Source organism: Miscanthus floridulus, chromosome 7 (assembly GCF_019320115.1).
Source record: "Miscanthus floridulus cultivar M001 chromosome 7, ASM1932011v1, whole genome shotgun sequence".
Classification (NCBI taxonomy): Eukaryota; Viridiplantae; Streptophyta; class Magnoliopsida; order Poales; family Poaceae; genus Miscanthus; species Miscanthus floridulus.
The window spans coordinates 4,302,588-4,321,476 of NC_089586.1; the positions used below are offsets into that span (position 1 = coordinate 4,302,588).

At 46.8% G+C, this 18,889-nt stretch overlaps 2 protein-coding genes across 5 annotated transcripts; one reads left to right on the forward strand and one right to left on the reverse strand.

Annotated features, from left to right (window-relative positions):
* The first annotated feature begins 2,895 nt into the window (after nucleotides 1-2,895).
* LOC136466419 (disease resistance protein Pik-2-like) lies at nucleotides 2,896-6,062 on the forward strand. The gene is made up of 2 exons (XM_066464810.1): nucleotides 2,896-3,983; nucleotides 4,089-6,062. Exons 1-2 carry the CDS (start codon nucleotides 3,121-3,123, stop codon nucleotides 6,058-6,060), a joined length of 2,835 nt encoding a protein of 944 aa, XP_066320907.1. The 5' UTR covers nucleotides 2,896-3,120; the 3' UTR covers nucleotides 6,061-6,062.
* Nucleotides 6,063-6,139: 77 nt separating this feature from the next.
* Nucleotides 6,140-11,360, reverse strand: LOC136466420 (uncharacterized). Of its 4 annotated transcripts, none has more exons than XM_066464812.1 (12): nucleotides 10,876-11,360; nucleotides 10,168-10,377; nucleotides 9,638-10,090; nucleotides 9,431-9,541; nucleotides 9,169-9,348; nucleotides 8,397-8,675; nucleotides 7,890-8,010; nucleotides 7,681-7,807; nucleotides 6,692-7,103; nucleotides 6,534-6,597; nucleotides 6,353-6,454; nucleotides 6,140-6,277 (listed from the first exon to the last, which is right to left on the reverse strand). In XM_066464812.1, the coding sequence occupies exons 1-8, from the start codon at nucleotides 11,254-11,256 to the stop codon at nucleotides 7,686-7,688; spliced, it is 1,857 nt and encodes a 618-aa protein (XP_066320909.1). In that variant the 5' UTR covers nucleotides 11,257-11,360; the 3' UTR covers nucleotides 6,140-6,277; nucleotides 6,353-6,454; nucleotides 6,534-6,597; nucleotides 6,692-7,103; nucleotides 7,681-7,685. The 4 variants fall into 4 exon arrangements, with proteins under 4 accessions (XP_066320909.1, XP_066320910.1, XP_066320908.1 ...); XM_066464813.1 differs by having other exon boundaries at nucleotides 6,353-6,417; nucleotides 6,514-6,597; XM_066464811.1 differs by having other exon boundaries at nucleotides 6,353-6,597.
* Between the last annotated feature and the right edge of the window lie 7,529 nt (nucleotides 11,361-18,889).

The window sequence follows — 18,889 nt, forward strand, 5'->3', positions numbered from 1 at the left end:
TTTTCCTTGCCCTTCTTCTTAAAAGTTGCAGCTTTAGGCTTGACTGCAGGCCTGTTTTTCTTCTTCCTCTGTGTGGCATGAAAGTTCTTCTTTTGCACCAGATTGGCGCTAGAACTTTCCTCATACGCTTTCTTGCCATGAGTGTCCTTTGCCCTAGCATTCTCCTCCACACCAAGAGTAGCAATGAGATCAGTCACACTGAACACTTGCCTCCTGTGCTTTAGAGTAGTGGCAAAGCTCGACCAAGTAGGTGGTAGCTTAGCGATGATATCGCCGGCCACAAACTTGTTAGGCAACTCACACTCATTGTTCTGGAGTTCCTTTGCCAGCATCTGTATCTCATGAGCTTGCTCTACTACAGATCGGTCATCGACCATCTTGTAGTCATAGAACTTCTCCATGATGTACAATTCAGTGCTAGCATCGGCAACACCAAACTTGGCCTCAAGTGCATCCCACATGTCCTTGTCAGTGTCCATATCCATGTACACTTGCACCATGGTTTCAGCTAATATGCTGATGAGACCCCCTTGAACAAGTTATTTGCCTCATTGAACTTAATCTCCTCCTCGTGAGAGAAAGGAGGTTCAATGCGCTTTCCCTTGATCACGTGCTCACAACGTATACTAGTGAACCACAGCTTGGAGCGGACACGCCACACTTTATAGTTGGATCCATCATCTTTCAATGGTGGTGGTTTTAGTGACGCAGCAAAATTAGCAGCCAAAAATGACCTATCAAGTTTTTGGATTGTTGAACATTTGGTCAATTTACGACTTATATTAATCCATAAATACGACTTAAACAATAGCACGGGAAGCTCCTGCAGGTGCGGTGTCGGAGCAGTGGCACGGGAAGCTCCTGTAGGTGCGGCGTCGGAGCAGTAGAACGAGACTCTCCCGTCAGGAAGCGGAAGCCCCCGAAGCCTACCCGTGCAGGTACGCTTGACGGGGGGAGTTCTGGAGGCCTGCTACCGAAGCTCCCTGTGCGCACAGGGAAGGGTCTCGCACATCTGGAACAGGGGCGCCCTCCCTTCATTATAGCCGCGCAATTTCCATCTGTCCGTTAGGCCCTGTCGGGGGAATGAACCTCGATAAAACCAGGCCAAACCAAGCCAGGCCCACGGCCCTGGCCCATCGCGGGTGGGCGGCTCGGCTCGGCGGCGGCGGCGCGCGCGTGGCCTCCCGGTTCTCCCTCTCAACTTGTCTATGTGAGAGTCCTAAGACTCACTATTTAAGTTGATAACCTTTTTAGTGAATTTCCCATATGGTACTAATTACTTTTCCACTTAACAATAATTATGGGCCTTTAAAGTTTATTTGATTAATTAGAATAAATAATGGGCCTGGCCCAAATTAATCTAACACTTCCAATGTAGCAACTCTTATCGACGATGTTTGGACGGTTGCTAAAGGGTTGCAGGAGCGCCATAACGAGAAAGAGATGTGGGAAGTGATCCAGGGTGTCTGGGTGGAGATGCTCTCCCTCTCCGCCAGCAGATGCAGAGGGTACCTACACGCCAAGGCTTCTGCCAATGGCGGCGAGTTCCTCTCCTACGTCTGGCTCCTGCTATCACGCACGCATGGGGATGGAGACCTTCACACCAAGGAGAGGCTGCAGAGTGCAGAGGGAGGAGCAGCTTCCAAGCCGGGAAGTAGGCAACGACGAAGGCACTGTTTCAACGACTCGTGAGGTCTCCACTCTCCACCAGCTAAGCACGGCTCCGTCTGCTTCCGAGGTCCGCATCGGCGTCGATGTGTGCCACCTATACTGCTATGCACTGCGTCATCAGCTTATCTCCCTGTTCGTTTGAACTTATCAGCCTCGTTTATCAGCCATAGAACAGTGTTTTTCTCTCACAACAAATCAGCCAACAGTATTTTTCAGCCGTGCGTTTCATCAGGCGGCTTTTGGTCCTGCAAGCCAAGAGAAGAAGGGTGAATAGCGTGAGCCCAGCTGCATATTCAAATTATTACTCATATATGTCATTACCAAAGATAGTGCATCGGTTGAGAAGCTTCCGAGGGTTCGATGATGACTCCCTCATGTTCAAAACGTGTTCGCTTTTAGAGCGAGTCAAGAACTTCATCTCCCATGGTCATTTACCAAGTGAAGGGTTTCCCTATATTTTTTTAAAAAATATACAAAAATGGTGCTTTTGATGGGTGAAGAACAATTGAAAAGTGACCCATTTTACTCCGTCAAGTGAATTGAATTTGTGTTGAAGATAATGTACATTATGCTAACCACCACATTTTTGCCCTCTGTATTGTTTAGTGTAACTAGTACTAACGCTTCGGTAAAATACAAATCAAGACAAAATTTATAAAAAAAATGAACAAACAAATTTATTAAAGTTCATGTCTTATTATTGTATAACTAAATATTTGTCACGCGATGGATATCACATAACGACTGATCCTTTGAGTCGGCCTGTTCGCTTGCTCGTAAACGATCGTAAATTTCCAGCCGGAAACTGTGTTTTTCTCTCACACCAAACCAGTCAGCAGTAAATAATCCACGATACGATACGGCCTCCCGAACAGGCTGGATGGACGATCACATGGCACGACACATACCTAGGCTAAGTAGTTTAACAGTGACGTCGTCCGTGACAGATCGATGACGAACCAGCCGGTAGCATTTCGTCTGTGACCGTGTGCTGAGTGGTCTAGGCCTGACCAACAAGGAGGAGAACAAGTCATGGCCATGCACAAAACAGCATAGTCAACACTGAGAAAAAGGAAACAAGAGTAGTACTCGTTACTCAAGAAAACTAAGAGTAGTACTCAAGTCATGTCCATGGGATCGTGATCGATGGGAACTCCAAGACCTCGGCAGGAAGCTTCGGATCTCAAAGTCGAAAGATGGTCAGCAAGCATGTTCAATTCCGAATATAGCCTTGTGACTTGTGAGCGAGTGTATTGATACCAAAAAAAAACCATTCTATAGCAGGTAGAGGGTACTAATCAAGAGATATGAGTTATAATACAGCAAGTTGGTTTCTAAGTTGCATCCTCTTATTAGTATCTCACACAAAGGAGCAAACTCCATCTATCCATCTTTGAAGGCGTATTCCTTCCAATATCCACGTTGCGTGCTGAAACAACTGTGAGAATAATGGAGAGCGCAGCGCAGTCCATCGTGAGCAACCTGGGGCAGCTGCTGGTCGACGAGGTCCAGGAGATCCGCGGCGTCGGCAACAAGGTGGTTCTCCTAATGGACGAGCTGTCCACCATGAACGCCTTCCTCCGAATGATCTCCGAGGCGGACCAGAGCACCGTCGACCACCTGGTCAGGGAGTGGGAGAAGCAGGTGCGTGAGCTCGCCTACGACGCCGAGGACTGCGCCGACACTTACTGGCTCCGCGTCAGGCGCCCGATGGCGCCCCTCCAGCTGCCTCATATTATCGTGAAATGGCCCAAGTACCAGCTGGAGAAGCTGCTGCTGCGACGCACCCTCGCCGCCGACGTCAAGGCCCTTCTGGAACGTACCACCACCGTCAGCGAGCGTCGCGTTCGCTACGGCATCGACCGGGCTGCGCTACCCAGGTCTCCGTGGTTCACTCCGGTCTCGGCGGCGTCTGTGTCCGCGAATGCCCTCCGCCGTGCCGATGACCCTGATGATCAGTTCGTCGGCATCAGGGAACAGGTCGACACCCTGGCGGAGAGGATCAAAGCCGACGATGATGACAGAAGCCTCAAGGTGTTCTCCATCGTGGGGTCCGGAGGGCTGGGGAAGACAACTCTGGCGGTGGAGCTGTGCCGGCAGCTGGAGGCCGACTTCCAGCGCCAGGCGCTGGTGTCCGTGTCACAGGCGTTCGATGGTGGGAAGGATATGAAGGGACTGATGGCCCGACTGCTCAAGCAGATTGTGAACCTGAAAGAAGATGGTGAGCAAACCCAAGGCAACCAACTTAAAATCAACCAAATGGACGTGGAAGAACTGTCGAGCAAGCTCAAGGAGCTCCTCAAGGACAAGAGGTACACAACTATAGACTACCGTACCTTCCTCAGACCAAATTTTGAACTCTGCCTATCAACATATTCTCTGACTCCAAGCATATGTAATATGTCCAATTAAAACAGGTATCTCATTGTGATCGATGATGTATGGAGCGTACCAGCATGGGAAGCTATCCACGTCAGATTGCCAGAGAACAAATGCAGCAGCAGAATCATTGTGACGACTCGGATAGAAACAGTGGCCAAAGCAAGTAGCGTTTCAGAGGATCTTGTCCATCATATAAAGCCACTGGACTTACATGACAGCAAGAAGCTATTCGTCAAGAGAGTATTTGGCTCCATGGGTGGTACTTGCCCTGACGGATTGAAAGATACCATGGACAATATTTTGAAGAAATGTGGTGGGTTGCCATTGGCTATTGTTAGTATAGCCAGCCTTCTAGCAAGCTACAATTCGGCTGGGAGTGTAGAAATGTGGATAAAAGTGTCCAACTCAATTGGTTCTCAGATGGAGAGCCACCCCACCCTGGAGGGGATGAGGCAAGTGATTACACTCAGCTATGACTACCTGCCTCATCATCTAAAGGCTTGCATGATGTATCTGAGCATTTTCCCTGAGGATTATGTGATTGCCAAGGATAGGTTGTTGTACAGATGGATTGCCGAAGGTTTGGTTGCTAAGAAGCGGGGTTTGACTTTGTTTGATGTTGCAGAAGAATACTTCAATGAGCTGATAAGCAGGAACATGATTCAACCAAACAAGCTACAGGTAACCAAAAAAACCTACTCCCATGCAGAAATGGGCGAAGCATGCCAGGTGCACGATACGATGCTTGAGGTCATGGTGTCCAAATCCCAAGATGCCAACTTTGTTAGCTTGGTAGGACGGCAATATGGAGGAGGATCGCCATACGGCAAGGTTCGCCGCCTCTCAATCCATGCTAATGACGACAACGAGCGCATGAGTCAGAACAAGGGAGTGGAGCAGCGGCATCATGCAAGACATGGCATTGAGGCGATGAACCTACAACAAGTTCGATCGCTGACTATATTTCAGTCGGAAGGCCTTGAGAAGCTTTTAAATCGAATAGGCGAGTTCAAGTTGCTGAGGGTACTTGACCTGGAAGACTGCAAGGCTCTGCAAGACAAGCATATGAGATATGTCTGTCGGCTGTATCTTCTCAGGTTCTTGAGATTGACAGGTACACGAATCAGTGAGATGCCTAGCGAAATCGGTGATCTGGAGTATTTGGAGAGTCTGGATGTTGGAAGTAGGATGTGCATGCCGCCAACCGTGACGAAGCTGCATAGACTTGAGCGCCTGAGGGTGCCTTGGTGGACTCTGCCACGGGGGCTAGGGAACATGAAGGCGCTGCGCGAGGTGGACTGGGCCCAACTCAAAGGTGACGTTCAGGTTGCCCGAGAGATAGGTGAGCTACAACACTTGCAGGTGCTATATATTACTGTGGTTGAGGACCCCGAAGAGGAGTTTTCGAGTGTGCTTTGCTCCTCCCTAAGCAAGACATGCGCCCTCCGATCGCTCCACCTGTATTCTGGCAGGACACTGGACTCTCTCCTTCATGTCTCCTCACCGCCACCACTCCTCCAGCATCTTACTATGATGGGGCCCATTAGTCAATTTCCTGATTGGATCTCATCACTCAAGCACCTTGCAGAATTTTCGGTGGAATGGGCCATGCTTGCTGCTGACCAGCTACTTGATTCCTTGTGTAAGTTGCCCAGCCTGCAGAGCATCCGCCTGGGGATGCGGAGCTGCAAAGACCGAGAGCTGATTGCACGCACCACACACAGTTTTCCAGCGCTGAGGATCCTGGATCTGTACCTCGCTGGAGAACAGCCCGAAGTAGTCGAATTTGAGCAAGGATCAATGACAAAGCTGGAGACGCTTCTATTGGAGTTCTCTGACAAGGAGAGGAGAATTGTCTGTATTGACAACTTGAAGAGCCTTAAAGAGGTGAAGCTCAGTGGTTGGGAAAATAACCCATCACTGAAACGCGCACTGCAGCAGCTCAAGGAGGAGAACGAGAATCGCCCTGAGTCCAGCCAGATCAAAGTAGTAGTGCACCACGGGTGATCACATCTTGTTTTCCCATCTTTTTTTCCCCTTTTGATTGCTGTTTTCACATCTTTGGAACTGCTACATAGCTGTTGTTTCCCTACTCTGCTATGACCATGCTTTCCTCTTAATAACTGTATTCATTTCCCTAAATACTGTTCAGGCTCTGCTATCACTATTTATTTCTTTTCACATCTTTGGATTGTTCACAATCTTGCAGTACAATCAGAGGAAGCTGCAGGCCAAAAACAATTTGCTCAGTAACTTGTGAATTACAAACAAAAGCATCATCTGTACAGTTACTGCTTACCACTTATCAAATGAGCAGTCTACTGAGAAGTGAGAAACACGGTCCCAGATCCCAATAATGATGACCTGACAATTTGGGTGCTCGCTTATTTCAGGATCTCACCTGCAGATTTTCACAACCATTTTATTGAATGCTTAGAGAGAAAAAGCTGAGAAAATTACCAACTAAAATTATTTCCAACTTGAAGCCGTTGATCGACATTCCAAATCTTTGCCATGTGGTCAGATAATGATGTTGCTAGATATCTGCAACAGAGGCCAATTATGTCATATGAAATATAAAAATGAACAAGTGATGCTGAATAACTATGTGACATGAATTAATTTTGAGGTGTAATACCTATGTAATTGGAGCTCAAGGAGCTGAATATTGCACACTACTGAGACTTCCGTATGCACAAAAGCCATTGATCCCATGAACCATATGCATCTCCATATGCCTGTTAAAGCTGAAGGGCTGAACCCCATTCTTGAATCACCAACAGGGACTCCATGATTGAAGGGTCCATGACTCCTTGTGCAGCGACAGCACATAAGTAATAGTTTTCAGTACCAAATGCCAGTCAAAGCTGCTCAAGTTGTCAACCGTGCACTTGTTTCATGCATCCAAGGAGGGCACAAGCCCAAAAGCAGCTTTTTGGGAAGTCTATTTGTTTATAAATTGGTGTTAACCCCCTAATCATATAAATTCATACCATTCCTTGAATCAGTAATAAGTTCATCTTAGGGTTCTATTCCAAAAGTTCATGCATCTGCAAAGTATAGGAGGCAACAGGATAAGACAAACTAAAATTGGGTGACATCAGTCTTTTGTATATGTAGCAATAATACTGAAAATAGTGGGAAAAAGTAGGAAATGAATAGCTTGACAGATAGCGAATGAAGGAGAAACAAAATACGATAAAGAACCTCTGCTAGCGTGAGCCTTGAATTGGTCTCACCAAAGCTAAAAAATAATCTGGATTTGGAGACATCAACAGTTCAAGCAGAACAACCTTAGCTGGACAAGAAACTTTAAGCCTTGTCTTACAAAATCCATTTCAAAAATATTAGACAAAACAGATACACAGTGTTCACACAAGTGTTAAGATTCCATATGCATACTAATTCAGTGTTACTTAAGATAGACCTTGACCTCAAATTAGTTAATCTTTGCGTGAGGAAGAGCAGTAAAAGGATTCACTTTTCTGAATGACAGGTCTATCATTGCACTCTCAATACAGAAATTTCACTGTAAGTTTCAAGATGCTAGAGCATCATAGAAATCATATTTAGGAAAGGAAACAGCTCGATATAAAGCAAGAGGACAAATAAAATGTGATATAGCACCTCTGCTACCATGGGTCTTGAACAGGCCTTGCCAAAACAAAAAAGGAATCTTGATTTACTGACATCAATAATTCGATCAGGGCAGCCTTAGCTGGACGAGAAATTTTAAGCCTTGGTTCTAGAATACCTGACAAAGTCCATTTTAAAAGATAAATTTGATATTCAGTGTCCATAAATATTAAAAAAAAAGCCCATTGCTCTTATTGTACCTGGAGAAAGTGACCGCCCCTGATACAGAAGTGTTGCTAGTGGGTTTGTTGCCCAATGGTTCACAGCTGAGCGGTTAGTTGGCTGAAATCCCACTACTTTACCTTCTTCTGATATGACCACCTAAAAATACGTGAATCAAGTGTTGGGGTCTATAAATGTGAGCTGATGACCTCAAGAGAATGAAATAAACCAGTAGTTGCTTACAAAAATTCTGATGCAGAGGGGTTTTTTTCTATCATAAAATCCAAACGCAATGCAGCACTAGCACTGGATGCCTCAAGCAACCCAGCTTAGAGGAATACTTAGCAAACACCGCAATACTTTACTAGATGGCAACTAAAAGGTGGGTTCTAATGTAGCAGGTATATCGTGATATATGAGCAAATGTTATATGATAGACATTTGCTAGAAACAGAGGTGATCATAGACATTAGACTCATTAGATGCATAATCAATACAAAAAAAGACATCTACTACAAAGAGAACTCCTAAGTCACACGAGGTACCTGAAAACTAGCAATATTCTGCAGAGTTTCCTGGGTTCTATCATTTTGTTCCAACTGGGATATCTTAATAATTGGCACCGACTGGGATTGATTTTCTTGGCTAAGAGTGTCAGGATGCTGAAAATAGCCGGAAGCAGCAGCATCCTCGCTATTGATTGCCTTGAAGCAGTTAGGCAGTTCTCCAACCCAAGCTCCAATGTGTGCATCAATCATTACATCACCAGGGCAGTCATATGAGTCTTTCATTTTCTTAACAAGAGACGTGCAATAAGCTTGTATCTGAAGAAGAGTAAATCAGACAAATTATGCAGCACACATAAATAATGGATAGAGTAGTTATTCTATGATCCAGTTATGCAGGCAGGCATATTAATTCAGTATTCCAGTCTTCCTTAGACACATATAACAAGCTCGCCTTGAACTCTAACTTGTTTAATCTTTATAAATGAAGGGTCACATCCTGTAGTAATTTTCAAGGGGCCAGAAACAGATGAGATGCAGCCCGACAGAATATTCCCAAGCTCTAACAGAAGTTAGGTGCAATTGGTGTTTCTTTGGTCATTGCCACAAGTATGTATAAGGAATTAAACAAAATTAAACTATCTAAAATGGCATGAGGAACTTTCCTTCAGGTAATTAGTTGAAATATTGTTGTAGTGTCGATGTTATCTGAAATGTTTATAGCATATCACGAAAAGCAATCCAACACTAAAATGAGCATCAATCTACCATGGACAAGCAACAAATTCACAAGAACTAGATAACTAAGTACCTCACTGTCATCAAGAGACTTGATATCAGAACAATAGTTCTGAGATGATGAGGCATTTGAACTTTCCTTGAATAGCCTTTTGTCTCTAAAAGATTGAGGCCAGCATAACTGAGCAAAGACGGTGACAAAAAGAAAAATACAGCTCCCAGCCAAGAAAGTGAAAATGTTGTTCAAATAGCCCTGTAAAAAAACAAAAATCATGAAGAGTTTGGTAATAAATATTTAAAGTGAGTAAATTTTGACCAGGAAAGTATCAGCATACATTGTTCTTTTTTATCTTTGACGGATCTGAATTCCAATGAGGATGGAATGTTTTGCCTGGTAATGTGAATTGATCTTCAAAGTACATGTCTAGAATGTTCCCTACTTGCACCTACAAGTGGCAGAAATGCACAGAAACAAGTTAAGAAGACCATATTCAAGAAAACAAATATGTTTAACAGAAGATAGGGAGAGAATAACAGTGTACCAGTTGGGAGTGGGATAAGAGAACTTCCCACCTATTACTTTCTAACTCGTAAAGACCTTCATGGTTAGAACTCTCCAATGCGCTGGCATTAATTTGCAGCTTATAGGTAGGAATGTACTCATTGGCCCAAAGCACTAACTCAGGACCCCCAATCTTCACCAAACTTTCATAATGTGGAGGTGGCCACCATCCATTCTTTGTTTCGTGAGAAGACTTCATTAGACTAATGGTCTCCAGACACCTCTTAGCATTTTTCACTACTTCTGCCTCAGAAATTCTGTGTATACAAAAAGAGGAATCCATTGAGCAGTTGAGCTGTTGCTTCTGAAACAAACTGCCTACGCCCCCAAGGTGATTTTTTCTGGCATCCTCAATGACACAGGAGAAAATGGCTTCAGCGAGAGAAGACAGAAGCTTTCCATCTGATGAGCTGATACTACAATCCAAAGACCCCTGGTGTGCATTAACATATTAGCAAGAAGTAAACAAAGTAGAAAAATCAAAAATTTGTAAACCTTGTGAGTTTGCACCTTTCGGGGTTTGCCAAAATCTTGGAAGTCTCTCTCTGAACCTGGGGAGAAGACCTCGAGCCGAAAGTTTGAGAGCCGCTGAATTACAACTTGCTTAAAGGCCATGGCCAACATGCTTTCTGAATCAGTCTCATTTGCAAAGAAAAAATCAGATCCGAATTGCTTCTCTATCTTACTGGCCTTATCTTTAACTTCCTTCGCTTGCAAAATCTACAAAAATTGCCACAGTTTACTCATGATCCAGAAAAACATGGGAAACCCAACAGAAATCCAAGATTCCAAGGCTGCTATAATTATTCACGTACACAGGTAAACCTGTCGGTCCGTCCTATCCTAGGGTGCCATACCAAAACAGGTGGATAAACTCATTCCTCCATGGTTAAACCAAAAGCACCTTTATCAGGAAAAGGAATGTGCATGGTAAATTTCGCTTTGCCTAATTGTTTGACCTATCTACATTGTTGCATAAGAATCATGTTGCCCACAATGCAGCACATCTAAAGTGAAGGTGTAATTTACCCAGTTGTGCGTTGCAGATAGGAACGAGTGTTTAGTGCAGTTGATATTTGGCATAACAAGATAGATGGCATGCCAATTGCCAGTGCTAACACTGGAGAGCTATGAAAGAGCTACTGAATGAGTGCTTATTGTAGCGCGAGCGCCTCAGAAATGGTGTGTGAAAAAGCCGCACTACTGATACTGACTCACCACTCGCGTGGAAGAGGCGGTCGTCCCGCCGCCATGGGGCCCGGGGAGGAACGCCTCGACGACCATGGCGTCAGAGCCGGCGGCGAGGTGCGCCTCCGCCCTGGCTCCTCCGTCGGCCGCGGCGGCCGCCGCGACGGCCTGTTCCCGGCGCGCGGCGCCAGCGAGCTCGAGCCGAGCGAGGCGGCCCTCGTAGCAGCGCGCGATCGGGATGAGGTCGCCGTCGTCCACCACGCGCGTGTCCCCGGCGCGGCCTCTGGCGCGAGGCGCGTGGCGGGACGCGGCGGGGGGCAGGCGCAGAGGGTGGAGGCGGACGGCTGGGGACGAGGTGGTGAGGGAGGGGGAGAGAGGAGGGGCGCGGAGGAGGAGAGACGGGGACGGCATTTTTTCCGGTTTGGTTTTGCGGTGGCGCGAGCGAGGTCGGAGGATTTTGCGGGGACGGCGACGAGGAGACGGGCGCTGGCTGGAGCTGGTTGTACGACAAGACAACGTGGAGCATTAGGCCCAACCCGAAAGGAATCCATTCTCTATCGTACAGGAGGTAGGGTAGGGGCCATACAGGCAGACGTTGGAACATTGGTCCCGTTCCTTTGGAGAATCTGGATGAATCTAGATAAATTTATGAGAAAAAAATACTATTCTAGATTAAAAAAAATGGATCAAGTCGGATTTAAGGGCACGCGAATCTGTGAGAGAAAAACACCGTTCTAAATGAAAAAAAAAGCGGATCAAGTCAGATTTAAGGGCACGTACAACGGGCTTCCAAGTGCCGTCTACATGATGTAATTTTTGCAAAATACTCCCTCGTGAACTGCATTCAAAGAAGAGAGAGATGCAAGCCGTCGTTTGGTGAAACGACAGCATCGGCTCGTGCTCCCACGCTAAACCGACGCCTTCGCTGCTGAAAGGTCCTAATATGGCTAGAGGGGGGTGAATAGCCTATTTAAAAATCTACAAATTAACTAGAGCAATTTGATTAGTATGACAAATAGCGTAATGCAAACTTGCTCTAGCTCTACAAGGGTTGCAAGCCACCTATCCAACAATTCTAGTTGCAATGATTACTTAGGCACACAAACTTGCTACTCCAAAGAGCTCAACTAGATGAATGTGAATAATAAAGCAAGCTCTCAATTCTAATTACACTAAAGAGCTTGTATTAACTAGTTTGCAAGAATGTAAACAAGTAAGTAGGGTGATTATACCGTCGTGTAGGGGATGAACCAATCACAAGATGAAGATCAAGCCAATCACCGGGAGAATGCAAATGACAAGAGACAACCGATTTTTCTACCGAGGTTCACGTGCTTGCCAACACGCTAGTCCTCGTTGTGTCGACCAACACTTGGTGGTTCGGCAGCTAAGAGGTGTTTCACAAACCTCGTCTACACGATAGGACACCGCAAGAACCGACCCACAAGTGAGGTAACTCAATGACACGAGCAATTGACTAGAGTTACCTTTCGGCACTCCGCCGGGGAAGGTACAACTCCCCTCACAATCACTGAAGGCGCCCACGAACAATCACCAACTCGTGCCGATCCTTCACCGCTGCTCCAACCGTCTAGGTGGTGGCAACCACCAAGAGAAACAAGCAAAATCCGCAGCGCAACACGAATACCAAGTGCCTCTAGATACAATCACTCAAGCAATGCACTTAGATTCTCTCCCAATCTCACAATGATGATGGATCAATGATGGAGATGAGTGGGAGGACTTTGGCTAAGCTCATAAGGTTGTTATGTCAATGAAAATGTGCAAGAGTTATCCTTTGAGCCAGCCATGGAGCTATAAATAGAGCCATCATCAAATAGAGCCGTTATACCCCTTCACTGGGCAAAACGCGCTCTGACCGGACGCTCCGGTCATACTGACCGGACGCTGGCCCTCAGCGTCCGGTCGCCCGATGGACGCCACGCGTCACCGGCTTCAAACGCTGTTCGTCAGATTTCAACGGCTACGAAGCTGACCGGACGCTCCGGTAAAACTGACCGGACGCTGAAGCCCCAGCGTCCGGTCGTTTCCAGTAAGCTCCCCGAGGCATGTTTTTTCGACCAGACGCGTCCGGTCCACCTTGACCGGACGTAGACCAGCGTCCGGTGCTCAACCCTAGCGACTGTGCCGTCTGACAGCTCGACCGGACGCAGCCTTTTAGCGTCCGGTCGCTGAGTGACCCAGTGTCCGGTCAGTAGACCGACGCCAGCATCATTTCGACCAACTCTATTTCAACTCTAACTTCTTCACCCTTGCTCAAGTGTGCCAACCACCAAGAATTTTGCATCCGGCGCAATAGAAAATAGACATTTCATTTTCTCGAAAGCGCCGAATCCCGCCTCGCAAGCTCGGCGGGAGGGAGAGAGGGACCCAAACCCATCTCAACCCTGCAAACACCTTGTGCATATGTGTTAGCATATTTTCACAAATATTTTCAAGGGTGTTAGCACTCCACTATATCCTAAATGCATATGCAATGAGTTAGAGCATCTAGTGGCACTTTGATAATAGCATTCCGATACGAGTTTCACTCCTCTTAATAGTACGGCTATCTATCCTAAATGTGATCACACTCACTAAGTGTCTTGATCACTAAAACAAAATGGCTCCTATATTTTATACCTTTGCCTTGAGCCTTTTATTTTTCTCTTTCTTCTTTTCCAAGTTCAAGCATTTGATCATCACCATGCTATCACCATTGTCATGATCTTCGTCATTGCTTCATCACTTGGAGTAGTGCTACCTATCTCATAATCACTTTGATAAACTAGGTTAGCACTTAGGGTTTCATCAATTAACCAAAACCAAACTAGAGCTTTCAGCTGCGCGTTGTATGATTCGTCGACTCCGAACGCCAAATTCTCAGGATTGAGTGCAGTAGATGGTGGGTTGCAGATGAGCGAGTCGAGCGGCATCCCTGCGCGGCGGAAGCTGTCCACGAACTGCCACACGTTGTCGAGGGAGGCAAGGTCCAGGCGCGTGATGGTGTAGCTCTTTCTGATGAGCGACGCCACCTGCAGCTTCTGGTCGCACTGCTGTCCATGGCGAAGTGACTATTCGAAGGCGGTGAGTGGCCGCGAGCTCGTCGGCGGTACTTGTACGCAGGCCGAGGAGCGAGGAATCGCCGGCTTCAAGGCCGGTGCGGGGAGCTCGCTGTACTGCTCATTGCCCAAGCAAGGCCGAGCACTGGAATTTTATCTCACCATGAAGGAGGAAACGCTAGAGAGAATACAGAAGAGATAGGAAGAGAAAAAAAAACGGAGATAAGAACCACAGGGTCACGAGTGAGCAGAGGTAGATGATAGGAAGATATAGAGCAATATGGTATTTTGATATACTTTTGTTTTTTTGTCATTGTTTTTTCTTTACTTTTCATCTATTTTTAATATATTTCTAATTTGTTTATGCTTGATCTTTTGTAGCAATGGTTGTCTTATTTATGCTTAATCTTTTTTTATCAACAAACAACACAATGATATACATGAATCTTATTTAGGCTTGATTATGCCTACATGCAGATATTAAATAATTAACAGACAGCTAAACAGATAACCCACTATACACGCTATCTGTTTAGCTGTCTGTATATAGTACGACATCATCATACAGACAACAAGTCGTCTATGGGTTGTACATGTCCTAAGGGCACGCGTAGCCCGCTGACTGACTGATACATGTGGGCCTTTTGACTTGAGCGGGTGGAACGGAAGGAATCATTGTGTACTTACAGCAGTGTCGATCACGTGCTGTGCGTGACGCTATGCTTTTTGGTGTGTTTAGTTATCCCAAAATCTAAACTTTGGCACTATGCAAAAAAAAGATTCTCCGTCACATCAAACTTACGGTACATGCATGGAGTACTAAATGTTGATGAAATCAAAAACTAATTGCACAGTTTGGTTGTACTTTGCGAGACGAACGTTTTAAGCCTAATTAGTCAACGATTGGACAATTATTACCAAATATAAACGAAATGCTATAGTTCGCTACAGTGCCTCGCAGTGATTCCGTCTGCGCCAACTTTGGCCACCTAAACAAGGGCAGGCACGTCGAATCGAATCAAAGAGAGGAAAGGAACAAACCAGATGGCAATTCGCGTGCCAATTAATTAGCACAGTTTCCCGGTATGATTATACTCGAACTGTTTGCGGCTGATGTTGTTTTTGTTACGATAGAAAAATATTGTATCATGGCTAATAAGTTAGATTGATAAGCTCAAACAAACAGGACGACTTTATGCGTGACCAATGCTCGGACGTCCAGACACCCATGCGCACTGCGCATGCTCACCCACGCCTTGCCTCGCCTCGCCTGCCAGCCCTCCCACGCCTTGCTGATGTTGTGCCTGTCAGCCCACGCTACTACTGTTGCGTGCCCACTTGCTGCTGCTACACATGATGCATGCTACCGCACGCCTGCGCATGCACGTGAGGACCGTCTCCCGCCTGCCCTCGCTTCCTACGCCTAACACCGAAGCAAGACAGCAGAAGACGAGTGTCGGTGTTTCGAGTAAACACCAACGAGTAAATTTGTATTATTGCGCGTTTGGTCTGGATGGTGTGCTAAGAAGACATAAGGTTTATATTGGTTTGGGCAGAATGTCCCTATGTCCAGTTCATGGTTGCTGCTTATATTACTAGCACTAAAAGTTAGTAGTAGAGGTTACAAACAGTCGAGAGAGGGGCATGTCTCAAATCTCTAGTGGTGTGTTGTGATGAGTTCCGATCGGTTCGGATGTGTTCGGATCGAGTGTCCGTCGTGCGATGGGTTGTTTGTTCGATGCCCCTTAGTAGGGTGCCCTGCTTTTCTTTTTATAGGCCAAGAGAAAGTACGGGTTACAGTAGAAGAAAAGAGGAGAACGAGAGAGAGAGTCCTTCAGGGTCGCCGAGCCTTCCTTCTCCTTTGCGCGGGTTCCGCTGACACGGCAGGTGGTGACAGGGACAGCCCCACACCGGCCGTCTATCCACTTGATGATGCCATGCCCTGCCGTTTGTTAGCGGGTCGTAACGTCCCACTCTGTCTCGGCGGACAACGCGACGAACCAGCGTGCTGATCAGCGACTGTGTAGGGAGTAGGCCGCATAGTGACCACGCGTCTGTCACTGTGGACGATGTGAGTTCCCTAGAATGACATGTCGTGGGGACGGGTCATGCTGAGACATGACCGCTCCCTACATGATGCTAGAAGTTTGACCTTAGGTTGTACCTACTGGCCCATAGTGGTTGGCGACGACGTGAGCTTCTGTTAGGATCCATGCCCGAGGGATTGGGTGAGGCAGATGAAAGGTCTTTGTGTGGTTTTGATAATTGAGTGACAACCTAGGTGGACTAATTGTGTTTATGTGAGATACACAGGTGATTAGTCCATATATACATGTGTGTGAGCAACATATACCATGAAGGTGAAAATGGCTTGGAGATGTTGCAAAGCTCACACATGTGATGATGAAGGAGCTCATTGCAAATGAGATATGACATTGAGTCATTGTGATCAAGGTGGAAAAGATCAAGATATAACTTGACTTGATGGACCGATTGCAAGCGTGAAGGGCAAGTTGGAGGCTTTGGAGCGATGGACCGCGTGGCGGTGAAGCTTAAGCAAGACTTGGCACCGATAAATGAAGGCAACAGTAAAAAGCAAGTGAAGTCAAGATCGATGAACTAATATGATCACGTGATGATATGAAGTGGATCATATCATTGTTGATCATGTTGGTGCATGTGTTGCATCAATATCGGAGGAGATAGAATGGAATGTGCAAGGCAAAGGTATAACCTAGGGCATTTTATTTCACTGGTCATAGATGTGTAGAGAAGTTGATGATCAGGTTTAGGATAGATGATCGTACTATCAAGAGGGGCAAACTTGTTTGCATATCAGTCATCTAGTGCCACTCGAGTGATCTAACTTTGCATCATCGCTTGGATTGAGTGGTGTGGCAAGTTGAGTGGCTAATCCTTTGGAAATGATTGTAAAAATGCTAACACACATACATATGGTGGTGTACACTTGGTGGTGTTGGCACATTTGTAAAGGAGAAGAAGTTGGAGTTGATGTGGATCAACTCGGTGAAGGAATGGAGGCAAGGGTTCGGAACTCCACCGCACGGAGTGCGGACAATCCGACAGTGCCACCGGCGCCCTATATAGAAAAGACAGGGTCTCACGGAGTGGACCGGACGCTGGTCACGTGGTGACCGGATGTTGGGGTCCTGCGTTTGGTTAATGGCAGCAGAGAGCGCGCAGGCATCGATCTTCGACCGGACGCTGGCTGGGTGTGTCCGGTTAGGCTGACATGCGGTGACACAGAAAAGTTGGAGAAGGATCAGACGCTGATGCTGCGTTCGATCATGACCAACCAAACACGTCTGGTCACGACTGGAATCTTACTGGAAATGACCGGACGCTGGGGTCCTGCATCCGGTCACTTTGAGCAGCTATGTCCGGTCATCACTTGATCGTTGAGATCAAGCGACTGAGGTTGAACAGAGGCGACACATGGCGAGCATCCGTTGATCGGACGCTGAGGTCCTGTGTCTGATTGATATGACCGGCGTGTCCGGTCAACCCAAAAAAACGCCCAGTGAAGAGATAACGGCTAGTTTAGTCCGTGGGGCTATAAATAGAAGGGGGGTCTCGGCCACGGCTAGTGCTGAGCACCTTGGGGGACTTTGTGTCCATGCTTGAGAGTGCTTGGGAGCCCTCCATCTCATATATGCTTGATAGTGATCATCCGATTGTATGAGAGAGCAATTCTAGTACGATTACATCGTGAGGTTGCATCAAGTGGCACTAGGTGATCGAGTTGCAAGCCGGTGGTGCTTGTTACTCTTGGAGGTTGCCACCTCCTAGATGGCTTGGTGGTGGTCTCCGTCAAAGCCCGTAAGAAGCTTGTGCGGTGCTCCGGAGAAGAGCTTTGTGAGGGGCATTATGCTCGTCCCACGGGAGCCACGAAGAGCAACTCTAGTAAAGCGTGTCATTGAGCTACCCTCACTTTTAGGGTAGGTTCTTGCGGTGCCCGACGTGCGGGCTTGGTGGGTGATGCCAATTAGCTGTCGAACCACCAAGTGAGTGGTCGACACAACGGGGACTAGCGTGTTGGCGAGCACGTGAACCTCAGGAGAAAAATCACCGTGTCAACCTTGTCCTTCCCGTTGGTTTGCATCCTCGTTACATAAGCTTGTAATTACTTTCATATACATTGTGCTTATGTAGTTGCTCTTGTATTTAGTTAGCTTGTATAGCTCACTAGTTACCTTCTTACTTGTATAGCATAGAAGTAGCTCCCTTGCGTGGCTAATTTGATTTGTGTAACCTTATTAGTCACAATGCTTAGTTTGTGTAGCTAAGTATTTGCGCTCTCTAATTTGGCATTGGTTACCTTGTTATTGAGCATTGCTAGTGAGCTTAGTTGGCTTTGTGCTTTTGGTTACTAGCATGTGTAGGAGCTCCCTCGTTGCTTGAAATACTAGTGGCATAGGTTTATATGACCTTGCTCCTAGAATTGGATAGGTGAGCTCTAGCTAGCCCGGCACCTTTGTTGCCTAACTAGGATCTTTATAAGGTGCTTGTGAACTTTGATAGAGGGGTGTAGTCTTGGCTAGACCGAATTATTTTAATTCCATATTTGTTATGGTTAGCCGACGCGATTAATTTTAGAAATGACTATTCACCCCCCTCTAGTCGCCATCTCGACCTTACAGCAGAGGTAACCCTCAAGGATCGGCCGAGGCAGAGCCCATGGCCTCGGTATCTGGCGAGGCAGAGCCAGCCCTTAGACGTCGGGCGAGGTGGAATTAACCCTCAGGGATCGGTCGAGACAGAGCCCATGGCCTCGGTATCGGGCGAGGCGGAGCTAACCCTCAGGGATCGGCCGAGGCGGAGCTCATGGCCTCGGTATTGGGTGAGGCAGAGCCACCTTCAGACGTCGGACCTGGCAGGGCCCTTTCCTGGGGGTCAGCTGAGGCGGATCCAACCCTCGGGGGTCGGACGAGGCGAAGCCACCCCTCGGGGGTCAGCCGAGG

Bases quoted from the DNA above. Each gene is read 5' to 3' on its own strand.
- LOC136466419 (XM_066464810.1), top strand. From the start codon at position 3,121: ATGGAGAGCGCAGCGCAGTCCATCGTGAGCAACCTGGGGCAGCTGCTG. The intron at 3,984-4,088 runs GTACACAACTAT...CAATTAAAACAG, and splicing joins GAGCTCCTCAAGGACAAGAG to GTATCTCATTGTGATCGATG.
- LOC136466420 (XM_066464812.1), bottom strand. From the start codon at position 11,256: ATGCCGTCCCCGTCTCTCCTCCTCCGCGCCCCTCCTCTCTCCCCCTCC. The intron at 8,676-9,168 runs GTACTTAGTTAT...ACTCTTCTTCAG, and splicing joins AGTCTCTTGATGACAGTGAG to ATACAAGCTTATTGCACGTC. The intron at 7,808-7,889 runs GTACAATAAGAG...GGACTTTGTCAG, and splicing joins GGGGCGGTCACTTTCTCCAG to GTATTCTAGAACCAAGGCTT.